The 21,108-nt window shown below is 43.2% G+C and overlaps 2 protein-coding genes across 18 annotated transcripts in view; one reads left to right on the top strand and one right to left on the bottom strand.

Annotated features, from left to right (window-relative positions):
• Positions 1–12: 12 nt before the first annotated feature.
• mlh1 (mutL homolog 1, colon cancer, nonpolyposis type 2 (E. coli)) lies at positions 13–20,259 on the top strand. 2 transcript variants are annotated; one of them, XM_041866136.2, is made up of 19 exons: positions 13–280; positions 8,690–8,780; positions 8,914–9,012; positions 9,200–9,273; positions 9,357–9,462; positions 9,552–9,643; positions 9,770–9,812; positions 9,932–10,020; positions 10,402–10,514; positions 10,613–10,706; positions 10,786–10,939; positions 11,213–11,529; positions 11,767–11,897; positions 12,269–12,377; positions 14,652–14,715; positions 18,663–18,827; positions 18,974–19,066; positions 19,149–19,262; positions 19,597–20,259. In XM_041866136.2, exons 1-19 carry the CDS (start codon positions 174–176, stop codon positions 19,750–19,752), a joined length of 2,211 nt encoding a protein of 736 aa, XP_041722070.1. In that variant the 5' UTR covers positions 13–173; the 3' UTR covers positions 19,753–20,259. The 2 variants fall into 2 exon arrangements, with proteins under 2 accessions (XP_041722070.1, XP_041722071.1); XM_041866137.2 differs by having other exon boundaries at positions 14–280; positions 9,390–9,462.
• The window catches only part of lrrfip2 (leucine rich repeat (in FLII) interacting protein 2), a 68,562-nt gene continuing 67,529 nt past the window's right edge, over positions 20,076–21,108 (bottom strand). For all 16 annotated transcript variants that reach the window (XM_041866125.2, XM_041866123.2, XM_041866120.2 and 13 more), the window contains one exon: positions 20,076–21,070. In XM_041866125.2, the coding sequence (XP_041722059.1) occupies positions 20,960–21,070 (111 nt within the window). In that variant the 3' untranslated portion in view covers positions 20,076–20,959. The remainder of the gene's footprint in view (positions 21,071–21,108) is intronic.

Raw genomic sequence — 21,108 nt, 5'->3', positions numbered from 1 at the left:
TGACGAGGTTAATCGAATCCCCTCACTCTCCCCCGCGCTTTTAACAACATGTTGTGATGGTGGTGGGATGTTGGCTAGCGAATCTTATTAAGTAAGGGTGTCCTATTTAAGCAGCTATTTGTGTTACCTCTGATAATATTCACAATCTGAATCTATGCTAACAGTCTGGCAGTATGTCCGGGGTGATTCTGAGACTCGATGAGACCGTTGTTAATCGGATTGCTGCTGGAGAAGTTATCCAACGTCCTGCTAATGCTATCAAAGAATTGCTTGAAAACTGGTAAGTTGGTTAACTAGCTAGCTAGAAAGAAATAATGATAATTGTTAACTATATTGATAACAATAGTAGCTAGCTAGCGTTCAAGCTAAGAGTTTATAAGTGTACATAATTGTGTTTCTGATAGTACTAACGTCATTTAACGTGAGTTACCTGGCTAGCTCTAAGGAGATAGAGTTCTATCAAAATGTTGTAAATATATATAGTGAGTCACAAACAGAGTTGTTGTGCAAATACAGAATGCAACTTTCAAATAAAAATCTGTCTGTAAATATGCCTATATAGATAGATAGTTTCACAAACACATGTCATGATCCAAAGTAAATGAGTCGTTAACAAAAGCAAATGATCCTTTTCTCACTCTCTTTCCTCCTAGCGTTCTTAACTCCAAAGCCTAGCTTCCTTTCCTCTATTCCTTGCTCCCTTTACTATATTAGATTAATCTCCTTTCCTTGCTCTCTTTCGTTCACTGGCTTCCTTTCCACTCTTCCTTTCCTAGTTCCCTTTATGCATTTACCATCAATCAATCACATTTATTTATAAAGCCCTTTTTACATCAATAGATGTCACAAAGTGCCTATACAGAAACCCAGCCTAAAACCCCAAAGAGCAAGCAATGCAGATGTAGAAGCACAGTGGCTAGGAAAAACTCCCAAGAAAGGCAGGAACCTAGGAAGAAACATAGAGGAACCAGGCTCTGAGTGGTGGCCAGTCCTCTTATGGCTGTGCCGGGTGGCGATTATAAGAGTACATGGGCATTAAGGCCAGATCGTTCTTCAAGATGTTCAAATGTTCATAGATGACCAGCAGGGTCAAATAATAATCACAGTGGTTGTAGAGCAGGGATCATCGACTAGATTCAGCCGCGGGCAGATTTTTTTTTCTTGAGCGGATGGTCATGGGGCCGGAACATAATTATAAATAATTTATTTATTTTTGCTCAGAAGACTTGGGGGTCCACATAAAACCACCCATGGGCCGCCAGTTGGGGAACCATGTTGTAGAGGGTGCAACAGGTCAGCACCTCAGAAGTAAATGTCAGTTGCCTTTCCTCCTTTTCTTGCTCCCTTTCCTTCCTTAGCTTCCTTTCCTCTCCCCTCCTCCTTTTCTATATCCCTTTCCTCATTTCCTAGCTTTCTTTCCTAATTTCCTAGCTTTCTTTCCTAATTTCCTTGTTCACTTTCCAACTTCCTTTTCTCTTCTCCTTTCCTAGCTTCCTTTTGTTAAACTCTCACCATCCTTTCCTCCCTCCTTTACTTTCCAAGCTCCTTTTCCTCATATTCTTTCTTAGCTACCTTTCCTTTCCTCGCTTCCTTTCCTTGGTATTTTCCAATCCTCCTTTTCCAGCTTCCTTTCTTCTCCTTTTTTCTAGATCCCTTTCCTCATGTCCTAGCTTACTTTCCTAATTTCCTTGTTCCCTTTCTTTCCCTAACGTTCTAGTTTCCTTTCCTAGCCTCCTTTCCTAGCTTCCTTTCCTTGCTCTCTTCACTTATTTTCCAGATAATGTGTAGAATTGCTGGAAATTTGCTTTAAAACTTTAAATGTTTCTCTGTCGCATGGCAAAATGTGTAGCGTTAGGAAAGGATATAAGGTAAGAGAGCTAGCAGCGCAAATGAGGGGAGGAAAGGGATCAAGGAAAGGAAGCTAGGAATGGTAGATGAGAAAGACCTAGGAAAGGATAGGAGGAAAGGAAGTTGTGGAAAGAAAGGGAATGAGGAAATAAAGCTAGAAAAGGAGGAAAGAAAGCTAGGATGGGAGGAAAGGAAGCTAGGATAGGAAAGTAAAGAAAGTTAAGTATAGGAGGACCGAGAGCTAGGAAAGCAAAGGAGGAAAGTAAGGAAAATGATAGAGGAACAGAAGCAAGTAAAGAAGGAATGAAAGAAGTGCCATGCTCTACCTTCCGGAGACATTTGAAACCCCACCTCTTTAAGGAATACCTGGGATAGGATAAAGTAATCCTTCTACCCACCCCTTGCCCAAACCCACCTCCCCCCCAAAAAATAAAAATAATAATAATTAAAAAAAACGGTAAAGTGGTTATCCCACTGGCTATAAGGTGAATGCACCAATTTGTAAGTCGCTCTGGATAAGAGCGTCTGCTAAATGACGTAAATGTAAATGAAAGGAAGCTAGGATACATTTACATTTAAGTTATTTAGCAGACGCTCTTATCCAGAGCGACTTACAGTTAGTGAGTGCATACATTTGTTTTTACCAAACAGATGCATTTCTAAAAGTAATTGTGATATATTTAAACAATAAGGCCCGAGGGGGTGTGGTATATGGCCAATATACTACAGCTAAGGGCTATTCTTACGCACGACGCAAGGCAGAGTGCCAGGATACAGCCCTTAGCCGTGGTATATTGGCCATATACCACAAACCCCAGAGGTGCCTTATTGCTATTATAAACTGGTTACCAATGTAATTAGAGCAGTAAAAATAAATGTTTTGGCATACCCGTGGTATACGGTCTGATATACTACGGCTGTCAGCCAATCAGCAATCAGGGCTCAAACCACCCAGTTTATAATTAAGCAATAAGGCCCGAGGGGATGTGCTATATGGCCAATATACCACGGCTAAGGGCTGTTCTTATGCATGACGCAACGCGGAGGGCTCAAACCACCCAGTTTATAATGTCTGTTTTACCGTGGCATTGTTGAATACTCGTTTCTGATTGTCTTGAAGGGCATTCTAGAGAGTGCATTATTTCCCTATAACGTACAGTATATTTGTACGGTAGAATTCAATTGCTATTGTTCAGTATTACATGTTCTATGTTTGAACTGCTTTTGAAAGCAAAAGTCGAATTTAAAACATTATTGGCATTGTTGAATTTGATTTTCATAATAGCAAGCTAGGACTGATGGTTTGTTTAGCTAAACTAGCAAGTCTGTTTGTTTGGTTACCAAGGCAACTACTGTTGCTATCTAGTAAACTTGCTAGCTACTTCAGTGGATGTTGAAAACATTTCTAGCGGCAAATGGGTTAAATTATAGCCATGCTATAAAAGGGATAATCAACTCGTGGCTCTATGCTCTAGCTATGGTATATGTAAGGGATAATCAACAAGAGGCTATACGTTCTCTGGAAAATAATGTAAGTCCGTGGAAGGTTAGTTCAACTCCATAGAACGCATAGCCTCTTGTTGATTATCCCTTACATACAGTGCATTCGGAAAGTACTCAGACCCCTTGACTTTTTCCACATTTTGTTACGTTACAGCCTTATTCTAAAATCGATTAAATACTTTTTTTAACCCTCATCAATCTACACACTACCCCATAATGACGAAGCAAAAAAAGGTTTTTAGAAATGTTTCCAAATGTATTAAAAATTAAAAACAGAAATACCTTATTTACATATGTATTCAGACCATTTGCTATGAGACTCGAATTTTAGCTCAGGTGCATCCTGTTTCCATTGATAATTCTTGATGTTTCTACAACTTGATTGGGTCCACCTGTGGTAAATTCAATTGATTGGACATGATTTGGAAAGGCACACACCTGTCTATATAAGGTCCCACAGTTGACAGTGCATGTCAGAGCAAAAACATTTTACATTACGGTACATTTTAGTCATTTAGCAGACGCTCTTATCCAGAGCGACTTACAGTTAGTGAGTGCATACATTTTCATACTGGCCCCCCGTGGGAAACGAACCCACAACCCTGGCGTTGCAAGCGCCATGCTCTACCAACTGAGCTACACGGGGCCTGACGTCAAAGGAATTGTCCTTGGGGCTCCGAGACAGGATTGTGTCGAGGCACAGATTTTACATTTAAGTCATTTAGCAGACGCTCTTATCCAGAGTGACTTACAAATTGGTTCATTCAACTTAGGATAGCCAGTGGGACAACCACATCTTGATCACAGTAAGTACACTTCTTCAAACAAGCAGCTGTGAGCAACGTCAGTGCAATCAGGGACAACTACATCTCGATCACAATATGTACATTTCTTTAAACAAGTCAGTGCTAGCAGGTGAAATAAGTCAGGTGTTAGTTTAGACAAAAGACAGTGGTAGTAAAGGGGGGATTAGAAGGATTACTATTATACTATTCCAGGTATTCCTTAAAGAGGTAGGGTTTCAAGTGTCTCCAGAAGGTGGTCAGTGACTCCGCTGTCGTGGGGGAGCTTGTTCCACCATTGGGGTGCCAGAGCAGCGAATAGCTTTGACTGGGCTGAGTGGGAACTGTGCTTCCGTAGAGGTAGGGGGGCTAGCAGGCCAGAGGTGGATGAACATAGTGCCCTCGTTTGGGTGTAGGGTCTGATCAGAGCCTGAAGGTAAGGAGGTGCCTTTTCCCTCACAGCTCCGTAGGCATGCACCATGGTTTTGTAGTAGATGCGAGCTTCAACTGGAAGCCAGTGGAGTGTGCGGAGGAGCGGGGTGACGTGAGAGAACTTGGGAAGGTTGAACACCAGACTGCAGCGTTCTGGATAAGTTGTAGGGGTTTAATGGCACAGGCAGGGAGCCCAGCCAACAGCGAGTTGCCAGTAATCCAGACTGGAGATGACAAGTGCCTGGATTAGGACCTGTGCCGCTTCCTGTGTAAGGCAGGGTTGTACTCTGCGAATGTTGTAGAGCATGAACCTGCAGGATCGGCTGACCGCTTTGATGTTAGCAGAGGACGACAGGATCTTTGCACTCTGGGAGGAGGACACAATTGAGTTGTCAACCGTGATGGCGAGATCATGGAGCGGGCAGTCCTTCCCCGGGAGGAAGAGCAGCTCCGTCTTGCCGAGGTTCAGCTTGAGGTGGTGATCCGACATCCACACTGATATGTCTGCCAGACATGCGGAGATGCGATTCGCCACCTGGTTATCAGAAGGGGGAAAGGAGAAAATGAATTGTGTGTTGTCTGCGTAGCAATGATAGGAGAGACCATGTGAGGATATGACAGAGCCAAGTGACTTGGTGTATAGAGAGAATAGGAGAGGGCCTAGAACTGAGACCTGGGGGACACCGGTGGTGCGAGCACGTGGTGCGGAGACAGATTCTTGCCACGCCACCTGGTAGGAGCGACCTGTCAGGTAGGACGCAGCGCCGGAGATGCCCAACTCGGAGAGGGTGGAGAGGAGGATCTGATTGTTCACAGTATCAAAGGCAGCAGATAGGTCTAGAAGGATAAGAGCAGAGGAGAGAGAGTTAGCTTTGCCAGTGCGGAGAGAGCCTCCGTGACACAGAGAAGAGCAGTCTCAGTTGAATGACCAGTCTTGAAACCTGACTGGTTAGGATCAAGAAGGTCATTCTGAGAGCGATAGCAGGAGAGTTGGCTAGAGACGGCACGCTAAAGAGTTTTGGAGAGAAAAGAAAGAAGGGATACTGGTCTGTAGTTGTTGACATCGGAGTGATCGAGTGTAGGTTTTTTGAGGAGGGGTGCAACTCTCGCCCTCTTGAAGACGGTAGGGACATAGCCAGCGGTCAAGGATGAGTTGATAGGTGAGGTAAGGGAGAAGGTCTCCGGAAATGGTCTGGAGAAGAGAGGAGGGGATAGGGTCAAGCGGGCAGGTTGTTGGGTGGCCGGCCGTCACAAGTTGCAAGATTTCATCTGGAGAGAGAGGGGAGAAAGAAGTCAAAGCATAGGGTAGGGCACTGTGAGCAGGACCAGCGGTGTCCTTTGACTTAATAAATGAGGATCGGATGTCGTCAACCTTCTTTTCAAAATGGTCATCCACAGAGAGGGAGGAGGGAGGGGGAGGAGGAGGAGGATTCAGCAGGGAGGAGAAGGTGGCAAAGAGCTTCCTAGGGTTAGAGGCAGAGGCTTGAAATTTAGAGTGGTAGAAAGTGGCTTTAGCAGCAGAAACAGGATGAAAAAGTAGAGAGGAGGGAGTGAAAAGATGACAGGTCCGCAGGGAGTCTAGTTTTCCTCCATTTCCGCTCGGCTGCCCGGAGCCCTGTTCTGTGAGCTCGCAATGAGTCATCAAGCCACGGAGCAGGAGGGGAGGACCGAGCCGGCCGGGAGGATAGGGGACATAGAGAGTCAAGAGATGCAGAAAGGGAGGAAAGGAGGGTTGAGGAGGCAGAATCAGGAGACCGGAGGGAGAAGGATTTAGCAGAGGGAAGAGATGATAGGATGGAAGAGGAGAGAGAGAGAGAGAGCGAAGGTTGCGACGGCGCATTACCATCTGAGTAGGGGCAGAGTGAGTAGTGTTGGAGGAGAGTGAGCGAGAGAAAAAAGGATACAAAGTAGTGGTCGGAGACTTGGCGGGGAGTTGCAGGGGAAGGGTACCAAAAAATGTCTGCAGTATTGAAGGTCCCCAAGAATACAGTGGCATCCATCATTCTTAAATGGAAGAAGTTTGGAACAACCAAGACTCTTCCTAGAGCTGGCCGCCTGGCTAAACTGAGCAATCGGGGGAGAAGGGCTTTGGTCAGGGAGGTGACCAAGAACCCGATGGTCACTCTGACAGAGCTCCAGAGTTCCTCTGTGGAGATGGGAGAACCTTCCAGAAGGACAACCATCTCTGCAGCACTCCACCAATCAGGCCTTTATGGTAGAGTGGCCAGACGGAAGCCACTCCTCAGTAAAAGGCACATGACAGCCCGCTTGGAGTTTGCCAAAAGGCATCTAAAGACTCTCAGACCATGAGAAAGACTCTCTGTTCTGATGAAACCAAGAATGAACCCTTTGGCCTGAATGCCAAGCGTCACGTCTGGAGGAAATCTGGCACCATTCCTACAGTGAAGCATGGTGGTGGCAGCACTGGGAGACTAGCCAGGATCGAAGGAAAGATTGTTGATGAAAATCTGCTCCAGTGCGCTCAAGAACTCAGACTGGGGCGAAGGTTCACCTTCCAACAGGACAACAGCCCTAAGCACACAGCCAAGACAACGTAGGAGTGGCTTCGGGACAAGTCTCTGAATGTCCTTGAGTGGCCCAGCCAGAGCCTGGAATTGAACCTGATCTAACATCTCTGGAGAGACCTGAAAATAGCTGTGCAGCGACACTCCCCATCCAACCTGACAGAGCTTGAGAGGATCTGCAGAGAAGAATTGGAGAAACTTCCCAAATACAGGTGTACCAAGCTTGTAGTGTCATACCCAAGAAGACTAGAGGCTGTAATCGCTGCCAAAGGTGCTTCAACAAAGTACTCAGTAAAGGGTCTGAATACTTACGTAAATGTAATATTTCAGTTCTTTATTTTTAATAAATTTACAAAAATGTCTAAAAACGTGTTTTTGGTTTGTCATTATGGGGTATTGTGTGTAGATTGAGGCTGTAACATAACAAAGTGGAAAAAGTCAAGGGGTCTGAATACTTTCCGAATGCACTGTATACCACGGCATTCAGCCAATTAACATCCAGGAGCCGCTCCCCGGTTTATAATCATTTTTATGAGAACTGAGGATGTTCTAATCATAGGTGTCTGTGTTGGCCAGATAAGTCTTCAGCTTGGGTCCAGGTCTGTATGTTAGAGAATACAACAGTGTAACAAAGTTTTAGAAGTGCATGTATGAATAACAACATTTGTATGAATTATTAATTAAAAAAATATTTATACCACCCACCAACACACACACACACACACACACACATATTTTGATGTACTGTGGAAGCTGCGCGCCTTACTTTACCCCGAAGCTGTTTTTGATGTTGGCCCTGTTAAAAGGGCTCTTGTAATAGAACACAGAGGCCAGACAGGAGATCCTCCACTTGTTTGTATGTGCTGCTGCTCTTGATTGTATCTTTGAACGCTAACTCAAGGCGATGGGCGATGCAGTGGATGCCTAGCATGTAGGACATGTTGCCACGCAGCCAGCTCACTACCCCTGTTTTGGACCCCGTCATCACAGATTCTCCGTCAGTTGCAACAGCAACAAGCTTCTCCTGCATTTATGGAATCGCATGTTGCTTTGAACAACAAAGGAGCTGATTGGCTGACACTGCCATTCCAAAATGGCAGTGGTGGCTAATGCTAGCTAGCATGAGGATGAAAAGGGCAGTTTTCCAGGAAAAACTATCAGTATTTGTCAATGTATCAGTTTGGATACAGGTAAAATTTGGAGAACAGTGGCACTTCCCATCCCTGCATTGAGGTACGTTTTCCGACCCATATCTCGCGCCGGCTCGACTGTCTTAATCTAACCATGATTGTGTTCCGACCCCAGTGCAGCTCAGTGTAAACAAGCGAAATCTGCTGGCTGGCTAGCTAGCTAGCTACACACAGACAACACCACTGGCTAGCTAGCTGTAGCTTAGCTAGCTATGGAAATAACGCCAATGTGATCAATACTTGTCACATTGGAGTTATATCCATAGCTAACTGTAGCTGTGCAGCAGTTGCTATTCTCATGACAGCTGATTGTTTATATAGTTACTGTACCAAGTCTTTGCAATTTGGTTTGTGAGAAGATATCAGTTTGGATCACCATATGAAATCTGCATTCACTGTAATGTTACAGTTTAGATGCCAAGTCCACCAACATACAAGTGACTGTGAAGGAGGGGGGTCTGAAACTTATCCAGATCCAGGACAATGGCACTGGCATCAGGGTAAGAGGAGTGTGTGTGAGTGAGAGAGAGAGTCTGTGAGTGAGTCATGCAAGCAAAATAAATAACTTCCACCTAGTCTATATTTTGGTTCACTTCTCAATTTCCCTTTGACTGTTTTACTTTCTCTTTGAAGAAAGAAGATATGGAAATAGTATGTGAACGGTTTACAACAAGCAAGCTCCAGACTTTTGAAGACCTCAACTCTATCTCAACCTATGGTTTCAGAGGAGAGGTAAAGTATTTCAGATTGTTTGATCATTTGAATAATTTGATCATCCACATTGTCAGGGTTACATTGTAATAGGGATGTATTTGGTATAGGCTATTCTTATATGGGCAAAGCTAATATTTTCAATTTTAATATTTCTGTACTATCCATGTGACCTGTTACCTGTGTGTGTGTGTGTGTGTTTTTTCAGGCACTTGCCAGTATAAGCCATGTTGCCCATGTGACCATAACAACCAAAACGGCTGATGCCAAGTGTGCTTACAGGTAGCTTAATATTTGATTATGCTTTGCTTGACGAGGCCATCAGTACTTTGTCAAAATGCTCAGTAATATGTTTGAATCCTCAGTCTAAGTACTGCCCTCACCCTCACCCTCACCAGAGCCACCTACTGTGATGGGAAACTAAAGACCCAACCCAAACCCTGCGCTGGAAACCAGGGGACACAGATCACTGTGAGTTCATTAAATGGCCACTGACAACTGCAGGTTATATGAACTATAATGTACAAAAGAGAACTTCAAATATCTCTGAACATCCACAGGCGGAGGATCTGTTCTACAACGTGTCCACCAGGAGGAAAGCCCTAAAGAGCCCCAGTGAGGAGTACTCCAGGATTGTGGAGGTGGTGAGCAGGTGTGTGGCCTCAGACAGTGTCATTCCCATCACTACCAGTGCACATCTCATGGGTCAAGCATCGCAAATATTTTATTTTGTGTTGTGAATCATGCAAATAATATATTTAGGATCTTTGTTTTACAGGTATGCGATACACAACTCTGGGAAAAGCTTTGCTGTCAAAAAGGTGAGATTGTTTGTTTATTTTCTTTCACATTTCTTACCCTTGATGTTTTCACCTGAGGTCATTGTCCCTGAAGGGAGGAGACTTTGGTTATATGTCACAAATATTCTGTCTGTTTCCAGCAAGGCGAGACCATGGCAGACGTCAGGACCCTACCCAACGCCTCCATACTGGATAATATCCGTGTGGTGTTTGGCAATACAGTCAGCAGGTACTGGAAAAAAATTGCCCTCCATGATTACTCATGTTGGGATGTCAGTTCCTCGTTGAGTGAATAGAGGTTATGCCACCCATTTTGAATTGTATATGCAGCCATACAGAGTTATAATCTTGATCTGTTAATGAATGCTTTGAGCTATAATCTGATGTGTTTTGCATAGTTAATAAGTTAATTGGATTTATGCTGGTTTTTCCTGTGCTCAGTGATCTTGACCTTCCCCAGCGGGCGACACTGATTGAAATAACTTAATTACAACCATATTACAACTACAACTGGTTGAAATCTGGTTATAATGACGTCATTGACACCAGTTTTGCCATTGAGTCTGTCGTGTGAAGAGAGTGAGCAGTGTGTTGCACGTTTTTTCCATAGGGAGCTGATTGAAGTGGGCTGTGAGGATCAGAAGCTTGCCTATAAGTTGAAGGGCCACATCTCCAACGCCAATTACTCAGTGAAAAAGTGCATCCTCATCCTCTTCATCAATCGTATGTGCCACAGGAATGCTATGTTAAATTAACTAGTTATATGAATTCGAATACGATATTCCTGTGAACTTTTACTAATAGTCTTGTTTTCTCCTCAGATCGTCTGGTGGAATCGAGTGCCTTAAAAAAAGCCATTGAGACCGTTTATGCTGCATACCTTCCCAAGAACACTCACCCATTTCTATATCTCAGGTAACTCCGGTTACTGTCACTTAACTGGAAAGCAAATGATTTCTGGTTGTATTTACTGTTCTTTGTTCTGATGCTTTAGCCTGGAGATTGCCCCTCATAACATCGACGTGAATGTCCACCCTACCAAACACGAGGTGCACTTCCTCCACGAAGACTGTATCATCGAGAGCGTTCAAAAACACATAGAGAGCAAACTCCTGGGCTCCAACTCCTCACGCACATACTTCACACAGGTGCTGTTAGCCCTGTAGTCCTCCATGCTGAATGTCATTGTAATGTTTTTAACAGGATATTATACTAGTAGGTATTTAAAACTATATTTGGCTATGAAACATACAGTATGTGCCAATAAGCTAAACTGGGTGTATGCAATTCTCTTTCCCTTTCTTTAGTGGATTAGTTGGTGTGTAGAATCATTAGTAGTAGTAGTAAAAAAGAGTAGCTGCTTTCTTGGAATTGAGGTGAAAAAGAACCAAAAGTTATCCATTTGACCTATTTCTCTGTAGACATTGCTGCCTGGGCTGTCCGTCTCCACCAGCGAGGGGAAGCCTTCCTCCAGCTCCACAGGGGACAGTGAGCGGGTCTACGCCCATCAGATGGTGAGGACCGACAGTAGAGCCCAAAAGCTGGACGCCTTTCTCCAGCCGGCATCCAAGCTGGTCCCTACTCCCACTGCCAACCTTAATGGGCGGAGCAGGGGGGAGCCTGTGACCACCAATGACATGGAAGAGATGGACAATGCAGAGATCCTGCAGGAACAGGCGCATGGTACCACAGATGATGGGGAGGGAACCAGCCTAAATACTCCAGCTGATCTCCCCAGGTGATGATGACTTCTTTGTAGGCGTTAGGGGTACATTCATTGAGTGCTTGTTTGAATAGTCTGTGTCTGGTGTATTAAGTGGTTTATGGAGTGTGCCTGTGTATTTAGTGGTGTATGGAGATATGTGTGTGCGCACGTATTTAACTGAGTATGGTGTGTGTTTACTTGTTTGTAAAAGCAGTGTATGGATTATGTCTGTGTGTAATAGCAGTGTGTGGTGTTGTTGGGTTGGCCCAGGAAGCGTCCCCGTGCTGGTCAGGATGAGGAGCAGGAGGAATTGACTGCTGCAGCCACAACCAGGAGACGAGCCATCAAGCTGAGCAGTGTGAAGAAGCTGAGAGATGACATCGCTGAGCACGCACACAAAGGTATACCCAACTCCATCATCAAATACTGGACACAGTGTCTGCGGGTGTCTCAATTCTAACTACCATAGGTTAGAAGTAGTGTGTGAAAGGGGGAGAACTGAGTAAGGGGAAACGCGATTGAAAGAGCTAATCCACTACATCACACTATATACTGTAGATTTTCCACTATATACTGTAGATTTTCCACTATATTTGTGATTGTGTCTTTGCTGACACCATCAGGTCAAGAAAGTTACTTTGCACATAGCTGTTTCAATACTGTACTTACTTTATTACAGAAAATTGATATTGTAGTAAACTAAGGATGGCAAAAACACTTAGCAGAAGATTTGGTTTGAGTGCCTGTCAAATATATGTTTGGTCTTCCGCAGGTCTTCAAGAGATGCTTCAGAATCACTCGTTTGTGGGCTGTGTCAACCCCCAGTGGACTCTGATCCAGCACCATACCAAACTGTACCTTCTCAACACCACCAAACTCAGGTCAGAACCACATGCACTGCCCTACGTATTTATTTGGACAGTTAAGCTAAAACTTATAATTTGGCTTTATGTTTCATACGAGGCGACAGTAAAGAATCACCTTTTTATCAGAGGGGATTTTCATATCTGTTTTACCAATTAGAAATGTAAGCACTTTATGTATCTTGTCCCCACATTTGAAGGCATCATAAGTATTTGGACAAATTCACGTATACAGAGCCTTCAGAAAGTATTCACACCCCTTGACTTTTTCTACATTTTGTTGTTACAGCCTGAATTTAAAATAGAGATGTGTCACTGGCCTACACACAATACCCCATAATGTCAAAGTGGAATTATGTTTTCTAAATGTTTAAAAATGAATAACAAATGTAAAGCTGAAATGTCTTGAGTCAATAAGTATTCAACCCCTTTGTTATGGTAAGCCTAAATAAGTTCAGGAGTAAAAATGTGCTTAACAAGTCACATAATAAGTTGCATGGACTAGCTCTGTGTGCAGTAATGGTGTTTAACATGAATGACTACCTCATCTCTGTACCCCACACATGCAATTATCTGTAAGGTCCCTCAGTCGAGCATTGAATTTCAAACACAGATTCAACCACAAAGACCAGGGAGGTTTTCCAATGCTTTGCATAAAAGGGCACCTATTGGTAAATGGGTAAAAAAAAAGAAAGAAAAGCAGACATTGAATATCCCTTTGAGCATGGTGAAGTTATTAATTACACTTTAGATGGTGTGTCACTACAAAGATACAGGCGTCCTTCTTAACGCCGTTGCCAGAGAGGAAGGAAACCGCTCAGGGATTTCACCAATGTTGACTTTAAAACAGAGTTTAATGGCTGTGTTAGGAGAAAACTGAGGATGGATCAGCAACATTGTAGTTACTCCACAATACTAACCTAATTGACAGAGTGAAGAGAAGGAAGCCTGTACAGAATATATATTCCAAAACATGCATCCTGTCAACAAGGCACTAAAGTAATACTGCAAACAATGTGGCAAAGCAATTAACTTTTTGTTCTGAATACAAAGTGTTCTATTTTGGGAAAATCCAATACAACACACTACTGAGTACCACTGTCCATATGTTCAAGCCTAGTGGTGGCTGCATCACGTTATGGGTATGCTTGTAATCGTTAAGGACTAGGGGAGTTTTTCCAGGATAAAAAAGAAACGGAATGGAGCTAAGCACAGGCAAAATCCTAGAGGAAAACCTAGTTCAGTCTGCTTTCCACTAGACACTGGGAGATGAATTCACTATTAAGGAGGACAATAACCTAAAACACAAGGCCAAACCTACACTGGAGTTGCTTACCAAGAAGATGGTGAATGTTGCTGAGTTTGATTTTCAAGCAGATTTAAGTCAAAAACTATGGTAAGACTTGAAAATGGTTGTCTAGCAATGATGAACAACCAAATTGACAGAGCTTGAAGAATTGTAAAAATAATAATGGGCAAATATTGTACAAAGCTCTTAGAGACTTACCCAGAAAGACTCACAGCTGTAATCGCTACCAAAGGGGATTCTAAAATGTATTGACTCATGGGTGTGAATACTTGTCAATTAAATATTTTTGCATTTCATTTTCAATAAATTTGCAAATATTAAAAAAAAACATTTTCACTTTGTCATTATGGGGTATTGTGTATAGATGGGTGTGAACAAAAAAAATCTATAATCTATTTTGAATTCAGGCTGTAACACAAAATGTGGAATAAGTCAAGGGGTATGAATACATTCTGAAGGCACTGTGTGTATTAAAGTAGTCAAAAGTATTTGGTCCCATATTCCTAGCACGCAATGACTACGTCAAGCTTGTGACTGTACAAACTTGTTGGATGCATTTGCGGTTTGTTTTGGTTGTGTTTCAGATTATGTTGTGCCTGATAGGAATGAATGGTAAATAATGTATTAACATTTTGGAGTCACTTTTATTATAAATAAGAATAGATTTCTGAACACATACATTAATGTGAATGCTACCATGAGTATGGATAATCATGAATGGGTCATGAATAATGATGAGTGAGAAAGAGGCACTAAGGTCATACCCCCAAGACATACTAACCTCTCACCATTTCCAATAACGGGAGATTAGCATTTTTTTGGGAGTATGATATTTATGCCTCTAACTTTCTCACTCATCCATTATACTGTATCCCTAATCATAGTAGCATCCACATTAATGTAGAAGTGTTTAGAAAAACATTGAAAAGTATTCATGTGCGGTTGCTCAAGGTGCTGAATATTTGGCTTTTTCTCATTTTTAGCCAGGAGCTATTCTACCAAATTTTGATCTACGACTTCGGCAACTTTGGCATCTTGAGGTTATCTGTAAGTATGACACGCATCAATGTGTTGCACGGTATACCGGTACCACGGTAATATCACGGTACCAAAACGTCACGATACTTATGATACTAACATTTTAGAATACCGTAGTACCGTCTGATATGATACGGCCAAATTTTTCGGCCCTACCGATCTAAAGAACCAACTGGCACCTGTTAAAATGTTTATAAAGTCAGTTTTGTTTATAAATTCAGTGACATTTTTTTAAACAACAGCTAGTCTATTGTATGCGCCAGTCCAATAGATCTCGCCAACTTGTAGTCCTAAAAACTGGAAATTAGTTACCTCTGGTTCGTTCAGCCATTCCTATGGGGAAAATGAATAGGGTTTTGGGATAAGCGCTGAAAATAAGGTCTGAGGTTAACACAGGCTTAGGAGGAGATCTTATACGTTTTGTCAGTAACATTAACTTTATAAATTATGAAGCCTTTGTGCTTTTTTTGATTATTACATAAATCCTTCAAAATTCACAGTGGCGTTAGCTGATGAAGATTATCTCAGAATAAAACGTATAAGATCTAAGCCTGTGTTTACCACAGACCTTATTCATTTCCCCATAGGCTTTTTCCAACGAACTATGGCGGAGTTGGTCTCTACAAAAAGACAGCATGACTATTTCTCTCTAATTTCCACTTCACTTTCCTGCGCATCTCACGTGGCAGCCGTGATCAGCAAGCCGCATCCCCTTCCAGCCATCACTCACCTGCTTCTCGCAATCCGCTCTCCCTGCACATCTATTCCTCCATCAGTTAAAAAAAGTTATAATTTGTTGGTACTTTTTACCCCTATTTCTCCCCAATTTCATGATATCCAATTGGTAGTTAGTCTTGTCCCATCTCTGCAACTCCCGTACTGACTCGGGAGAGGCGAAGGTCGAGAGCCATGAGTCCTCCGAAACACGGCCCTGCCAAGCCGCACTGCTTCTTGACACACTCATTTAACCCGGAAGCCAGCTGCACCAATGTGTCAGAGGAAACAGTACAACTGGCGACCGAAGTCAGCGTGCGTGAGCCCGGCACACCACAGGAGTCGCTAGAGCGCGATGGGACAAGGACATCATGGCCGGCCAAACCCTCCCCTAACCTGGACGATGCTGGGCCAATTGTGCGCCACCTCATGGGTCTCCCGGTCGCGGCCGGCTGAGACACAGCCCGGGATCGAACCCGTGTCTGTAGTGATGCCTCTAGCACTGCGATGCAGTGCCTTAGACCGCTGCGCCACTCGAGATGCCCTCCTCCATCAGTTTTTTAAATATAATTTTGCCATGATGGCGAGTGGGATGCAGATCCTGATGAGTCTCCTGTTGTTACATTTGTACATTGGAGCAGTGTGCAGAGCGAGCAAAGTTGATGCATTGTGTAATTTCATCGCCATTGTATAACCATGCACAGACCAGCCTGAGTGGGCTTTGCAATTGCAAGTTCCCATATTACCGGAGTGATTTTGCACGCTTTGAAACCATTTTGATAACAAACATTGTTCAGTCATGTTACTTAGCTAGCTAACAACCTGGTAACTTGACAGTAGGTCTAGGCCAATTTGATTGGCACAGGAAGGTGCCAAATGGTAGGATTCATATAGGCCTAATGTAAGCCTAAACTGTATCAAACATCTATCTATTTCTGGTGCTTCTTAAATTGTTAGGTGCCTAACGTTTTTAAAGTTGGGAGCAGTTTGTACAGTGCATTCGGAAAGTATTCCGACCCCTTGACGTTTTCCACATTTTGTTACGTTACAGCCTTATTCTAAAATGGATTAAATTGTTTTTCCCCCCTGAACAATCATCACACAATACCCCATAATGACAAACCAAAAACAAGTTGTAAGAACAATTTGCTCCAAAAAAAAAACATTTACATAAGTATTCAGACCCTTTACTCAGTACTTTGTTGAAGCACCTTTGGCAGCGATTACAGCCTAGAGTCTTCTTGGGTATGACACTACAAGCTTGACACACCTGTATTTGGGGAGTTTCTCCCTTCTCTGCAGGTGTTCTCAAGCTCTGTCAGGTTGCATGGGGAGCGTAGCTGCACAGCTATTTTCAGGTCTCTCCAGATGTTAGATCAGGTTCAAGTCCGGGCTCTGGCTGGGCCACTCAAGGACATTCAGAGACTTGTCCCGAAGCCACTCCTGCGTTGTCTTGGCTGTGTGCTTAGGGTTGTTGTCCTGTTGGAAGGTGAACCTTTGCCCCAGTTTGAGGTCCTGAGCGCTCTGCAGCAGGTTCTCATCAAGGATCTCTCTGTACTTTGCTCCGTTCATCTTTCCCTCAATCTTGACTAGTCTCCCAGTCCCTGTCACTGAAAAACATCCCCACATCATGATGCTGCCACCACCATGCTTCACCGTAGGGATGGTGCCAGGTTTCCTTCAGACGTGACGCTTGGCATTCAGGCCAAAGAGTTCAATCTTGGTTTCATCAGACCAGAGAATGTTGTTTCTCATGGTCTGAGAGTACTTTAGGTGCCTTTTGGCAAACTCCAAGTGGGCTGTCGTGCCTTTTTACAGAGGAGTGGCTTCTGTCTGGCCACTCTACCATAAAGGCCTGATTGGTGGAGTGCTGCATATATGGTTGTCCTTCTGGAAGGTTCTCCCATCTCCACAGAGGAACTCTAGAGGTCTGTCAGAGTGACCATTAGGTTATTAGTCACCTCCCTGACCAAGGCTCTTCTCCCCCGATTGCTCATTTTGGCCGGGCGGCCAGCTCTAGGAAGAGTCTTAGTAGTTTCAAACTTCTTCCATTTAAGAATGAGGCCACTGTGTTCTTGGGGACCTTTCCAAATCATGTCCAATCAATTTAATTTACCACAGGTGGACTCCAATCACGTTGTAGAAACATCTCAAGGATGATCAATGGAAACAGGATGCACCTGAGCTCAATTTTGAGTCTCATAGCAAAGGGTCTGAGTTCTTAGGTAAATAAGGTATTTCTGTTTATGTTTTATACATTTGCAAAATTGTCAAAAAACCTGTTTTCGCTTTGTCATTATGGGGTATGGTGTGTAGATTGATGAGGGATTTTTTATTTAGAATAAGGCTGTAACATAACAAAATGTGGAAAAGGGGAAGGGATCTGAATACTTTCCGAATGCACTGTATATTGGACAGAGGTTTGTGTGTGTGTGTGTGTTTGAGGGAGAGCGTCTGTATTAACTCCTGAGTGGCGCAGGCTGTATCACAACCGGCCATGACTGGGAGTCCCATAGGGCAGCGCACAATTGGCCCAGCGTCGTCCGGGTTTGGCCGGTGTAGGCCGTCATTGTAAATAAGAATTTGTTCTTAATTGACTTGCCTAGTTAAATAAACATATTTTTAAAAAATTAACTGAAGAGTAAAGTTAACATATTGCCACAATGACATGCAGATCATAATGTATATTCCTTCCTCCCATTCCTCAAGCCAAATCACAGGTAGGTCTTTTGCAAATATGAGCAAATCATCCATTCTATGCAGTATTAGATTATACAGTGAACGGTGGGAATTAAGTTAATATGTGTTGTTTTGAGTAGACGTGTGAATATCAGTGACAGGTTTTTTGCATTAGCACATGCAAATAATGTTTAGAAAACAGGAACATTCGTCCGGGGGACGGGGCGAACAGGGCGCTAGTCCACTGAGTTTTCCCCGCTGTGGTATCGCGATATTACTTGGTATCGTGATACTAGGCATGGTATCGTGACAACCCTAAATCAATGCCTGGAAAATGAATTGAGGTACCAGACTAGAGAGGTACTTTTCTTATATCCAGAGGCTGTGATTCTGGGCCTGTTTTCACTAATAGTCTCAGAGTAGGAGTGATCTAAGATCAATTTAGCCTTTGATAATAATAAGATAAAATGGACAGGGAGGACCTGAACCTAGATCAGACGCTTTGTGAATACGAGCCCAGATATTTGGCTCCGAGTTGGTTTGTTGATGTTGTGTATTTCCAGGAGCCTGCGCCACTCTATGACATGGCCATGCTTGCTCTGGACTCCGAGGAGAGCGGCTGGTCGGAGGATGACGGGCCCAAGGAGGGTCTGGCCCAGTACATAGTCGACTTCTTGAAGAAGAAATCTGAGATGCTGGAGGACTACTTCTCCATGGAGATAGACCAGGTCAGTCTGCTGACCCTCTGTATCCTGTCTGTGCTGACAAAAACATTGCAATCATACCTTGTTGTAACATTAGCACTTAACTCCTAAATGTAATTCATGCATGACATCAGGGCAAAACTTAAGATCAGTATGTGTCTTGTTTGCAGGAAGGAAATCTCACTGGTTTGCCATTGCTGCTTGACAAGTACACCCCTCCTATGGAGGGTCTGCCAATGTTCATCCTACGTTTGGCTACTGAGGTGTGAACTATTCTTATCCATGACCATGTCTTATCAATAAGTTCTTTATAGACTAAAGTGACTAATCAGAGGGGTTGTGTAGGTGAACTGGGATAATGAGAAGGACTGCTTCAGAGACTTCAGCAAGGAGTGCAGCCAGTTCTACTCTATCAGGAAACAGTATGTCCTGGAGGTGGAGCCGGGAGAGGAGGAGCAGGTATGTCAGATGCACCATCCTGGGTGGTTTTCATTAGGCACCAAACAGAAGGAAATGGACTGACAGGGAAGGACTACTGGAGTTGGCCAATAATGAACACAACCCTGTTCAGTGATTATAATGGGCCTCGCACTTGTCAATCTGATATGTGGGCAGTTGATGACACCTAGGTCACATTTAGTAGAAACCAAGAAAGGATTCAGGAGCAAATCATTTTGAAATGGAAGAAATACTGCCATGTCACTCCAGAACCTGCTCTTATATTTTCAGTTTAAACTTTTGGTCCCATTTAGCACATACTGAACGAGACTATGGTTGTAAATATGTGTTGCAGGATGCAGAGCTGAACTCGTGGCGTTGGAAGGTGGAGCATCTCCTGTTCAAAGCCTTCCGGAGCCTCTTCAGTCCCCCTAAACATTTCAGTGAGGATGGCAGCGTACTCCAGATTGCCAACCTACCGGACCTCTACAAAGTGTTTGAGCGGTGCTAAGACATGAGAAAAAGACTCAGTCCATGGGCTGCTATGATTTGAATGTCTGTTTTGGAAACCTTTTTGATATTTTGTGTATATATACTGTTTTCGTTGTAAACCCTCATCTTCCAAATGGTTTAGGCTGTGGTTAAGATACGCATTGGTAGCTCTAACCATTAACTTTTACTGAGTGGATTATCCTATACATCATAAGGGATTGAGGTGCTAGTAGCTTTACATGCTATGGTGCCTGGGTATAGTGTAGTGTTGGGATAATTCAATCATTAACAACGTGTTCATGATTAATGGAAACAATATATAAACTGAAACAAAGGGCAGTGTAAATCTGGTACAGAGTTTATTCAGAATATTTCAATGCGGTAGCTGCCCCAGACACAATCACTGTGGTCCTGAGACTTGAAACGGCTTTCAGAACAGCGAACACTGTTTGAGAAGAAAGTGGTATGTAGTGCCATCTTCTGATGTACTTGCCTTTCACTCCAAATAAAGAACCTCAAACCATCACTCTTCCAAATGGAATTCAATGTGCCATAACCCATGCAATTAAAAAAAAAAAAAATCTACCTTGTATTTACAGTTCTGACATTCACACGTATTGCCGAGAAATCAATGAAACCTCTGCAGACAATTGGTTCTATATATTTGATCAAATCATGACTGCACCTTTAAATACATTCTGTACCAATACTAATTATTGTTTTGAATTGTTTGGTTAATGCAAAACCCTCAGTCTCCAGGTGTGAGAAGGCACTTCACTGTGTGAGGAATTATGGATAGGTGCAGGGCCAGAGAACAGCCTTAAGGGTTTAACAGTTAAAAAGCGCCATTATACTCATTCATGCAACTTATTTAAAAAAATTATAGCCAAAGACCCAGCGAGAGAGCAGTAAAACCTTGTGAATAACATGATGTAGTACAAAGCTTTGAGTAAAGTAAGTAATGAGTCGAATTTCTTAGATTCATCATCTCCCCCTAGTAACTATGGTTTTTGAGTCTCCCAAAGACACTAACAAACCAATGCTTCTCCTTTATTTATTTATTTTTTTCGCCTCTGTGCTACCAGTGTTGCTTTTTTTCTGTTAGTGTTTTTGGGTTTTGCTACACAGCTTTAAGTGTTACTGAGGAAGAATGGAAATGTGCTCCAGACACAATATCAAAGGTCTGAGGTGTGAGTTTAAGGGCTTCTGTGGCAATCCAGCAGACCTTACTGCTGAGACAGAAGGGCATTCCGATTGGCCTTCATCTTCTCAAGGCGCTTTACTAGGTGGTTGTTGGTCATCTCCATCTCCTCAGTCTTATCCAGCGCCGTACGCAGCTGTGGGAAAAGGAGGGGAATGGTTAGAAATTGAAGGT

The sequence above is a fragment of the Coregonus clupeaformis genome, chromosome 37, assembly GCF_020615455.1.
Source record: "Coregonus clupeaformis isolate EN_2021a chromosome 37, ASM2061545v1, whole genome shotgun sequence".
NCBI classification, from domain to species: Eukaryota; Metazoa; Chordata; class Actinopteri; order Salmoniformes; family Salmonidae; genus Coregonus; species Coregonus clupeaformis.
The sequence above is the reverse complement of the archived record's forward strand: the minus strand, read 5'-3'. Positions and strand labels throughout refer to the sequence as shown.